Here is a 1,134-nt window from a genome sequence, read left to right as displayed (position 1 = left end):
CCACCACATCTCCGCTCTGCAGAGCTGCGTGGGGGCCTCAGCCCCTTCATGGGGGCATCTTTGGGTGTCCCCCTCCTTACGGCCACCGTCCTACGTCTGTCCCCGCAGGTGCGAGGCCAATGTCACCATCGCCACGCAGACCAACAAGCCCATCCCGGACTGTGAGATCAAGAACCGGCCGAGCCTGCTGGTGGAGAAGATCAACCTTTTTGCCATGTTCGGCACCGGCGTCTCCATGAGCACCTGGGTCTGGACCAAGGCCACCCTCCTCATCTGGAAGCGCACCTGGTGCAGGTGGGACCCGGAGAATGTCACCCCAGCTCCGTGCGGCCCGTCCTGCCCCATCCGACGTCCCGAGACGTTGGAGGTCATCTCCAGACTTTTGTCCCTCGGCTCGATGAGCTGTGGGCGTGCAGCAGACAGCAGTTCAGGAATGGGGTGGCTTCTCCCCACTTCGCGTGTGTCTTGTGTCCTGTTTGTGGGGCACCTCCATCCCCAGGGGACCCATCCAATGCAGTCCCCAGTCCTTGGTGTCCCAGAGTGGGAGAGGGAGATGGGGAGGGTCCCCCTGCCCCTGGCTGTGACGCTGGGGGTTGTGTGTCCCCTGGGCCACCCTGTGTCCCTGCTCTGAGCCGCCGTGTCCCCAGGCTGACGGGACAGAGCGACGACCAGCCCAAGAGGATCAAGAAGAGCAAGATGATCGCGAAGGCCTTCTCCAAGCGCAAGGAGCTGCTGCGCGACCCGGGCCGGGAGTTGTCCTTCAGCATGCACACCGTCTCGCACGACGGCCCTGTGGGTACGTGCCCGTTGGAGGGGGCCGTCTCGGCAGCACCCCCGGGTCCCCGCCGTCCCCCACTTGACCGGGGCTCCCCTGTTGTCATTGCAGCCGGTTTGGCGTTTGACATCAATGAGCCGTCGGCCGATGTGTCCTCGGCGTGGGCCCAGCACGTCACCAAGATGGTGGCCAGGAGAGGGGCTATCCTACCCCAGGACATCTCCGTGACACCCGTGGCGACGCCTGGCAAGTCCTTGGGGGCCGCTTGGGGCATCTCTGGGGGGGACGAGCCGGGCTGAGGGGTGTTGGGGAGGCGCAGGGAGGCAGAGCCGGGGGGCTGGGGCTGGCGGGGGGCACAG

General features: G+C 66.0%; 1 protein-coding gene across 1 annotated transcript in view; it reads left to right on the top strand.

Annotated features, from left to right (window-relative positions):
* Positions 1-1,074, top strand: part of SMO (smoothened, frizzled class receptor) — a 3,071-nt gene extending 1,997 nt beyond the window's left edge. The window contains 3 exon segments of the mRNA XM_035891745.1: positions 109-294; positions 648-796; positions 887-1,074. Coding sequence (XP_035747638.1) covers positions 109-294; positions 648-796; positions 887-1,074 — 523 coding nt within the window.
* The last annotated feature ends 60 nt before the right edge of the window (positions 1,075-1,134 follow it).

Source organism: Egretta garzetta, unplaced genomic scaffold, assembly GCF_000687185.1.
Source record: "Egretta garzetta isolate BGI_Z169 unplaced genomic scaffold, ASM68718v1 scaffold410, whole genome shotgun sequence".
NCBI classification, from domain to species: Eukaryota; Metazoa; Chordata; class Aves; order Pelecaniformes; family Ardeidae; genus Egretta; species Egretta garzetta.
The sequence above is the reverse complement of the archived record's forward strand: the minus strand, read 5'-3'. Positions and strand labels throughout refer to the sequence as shown.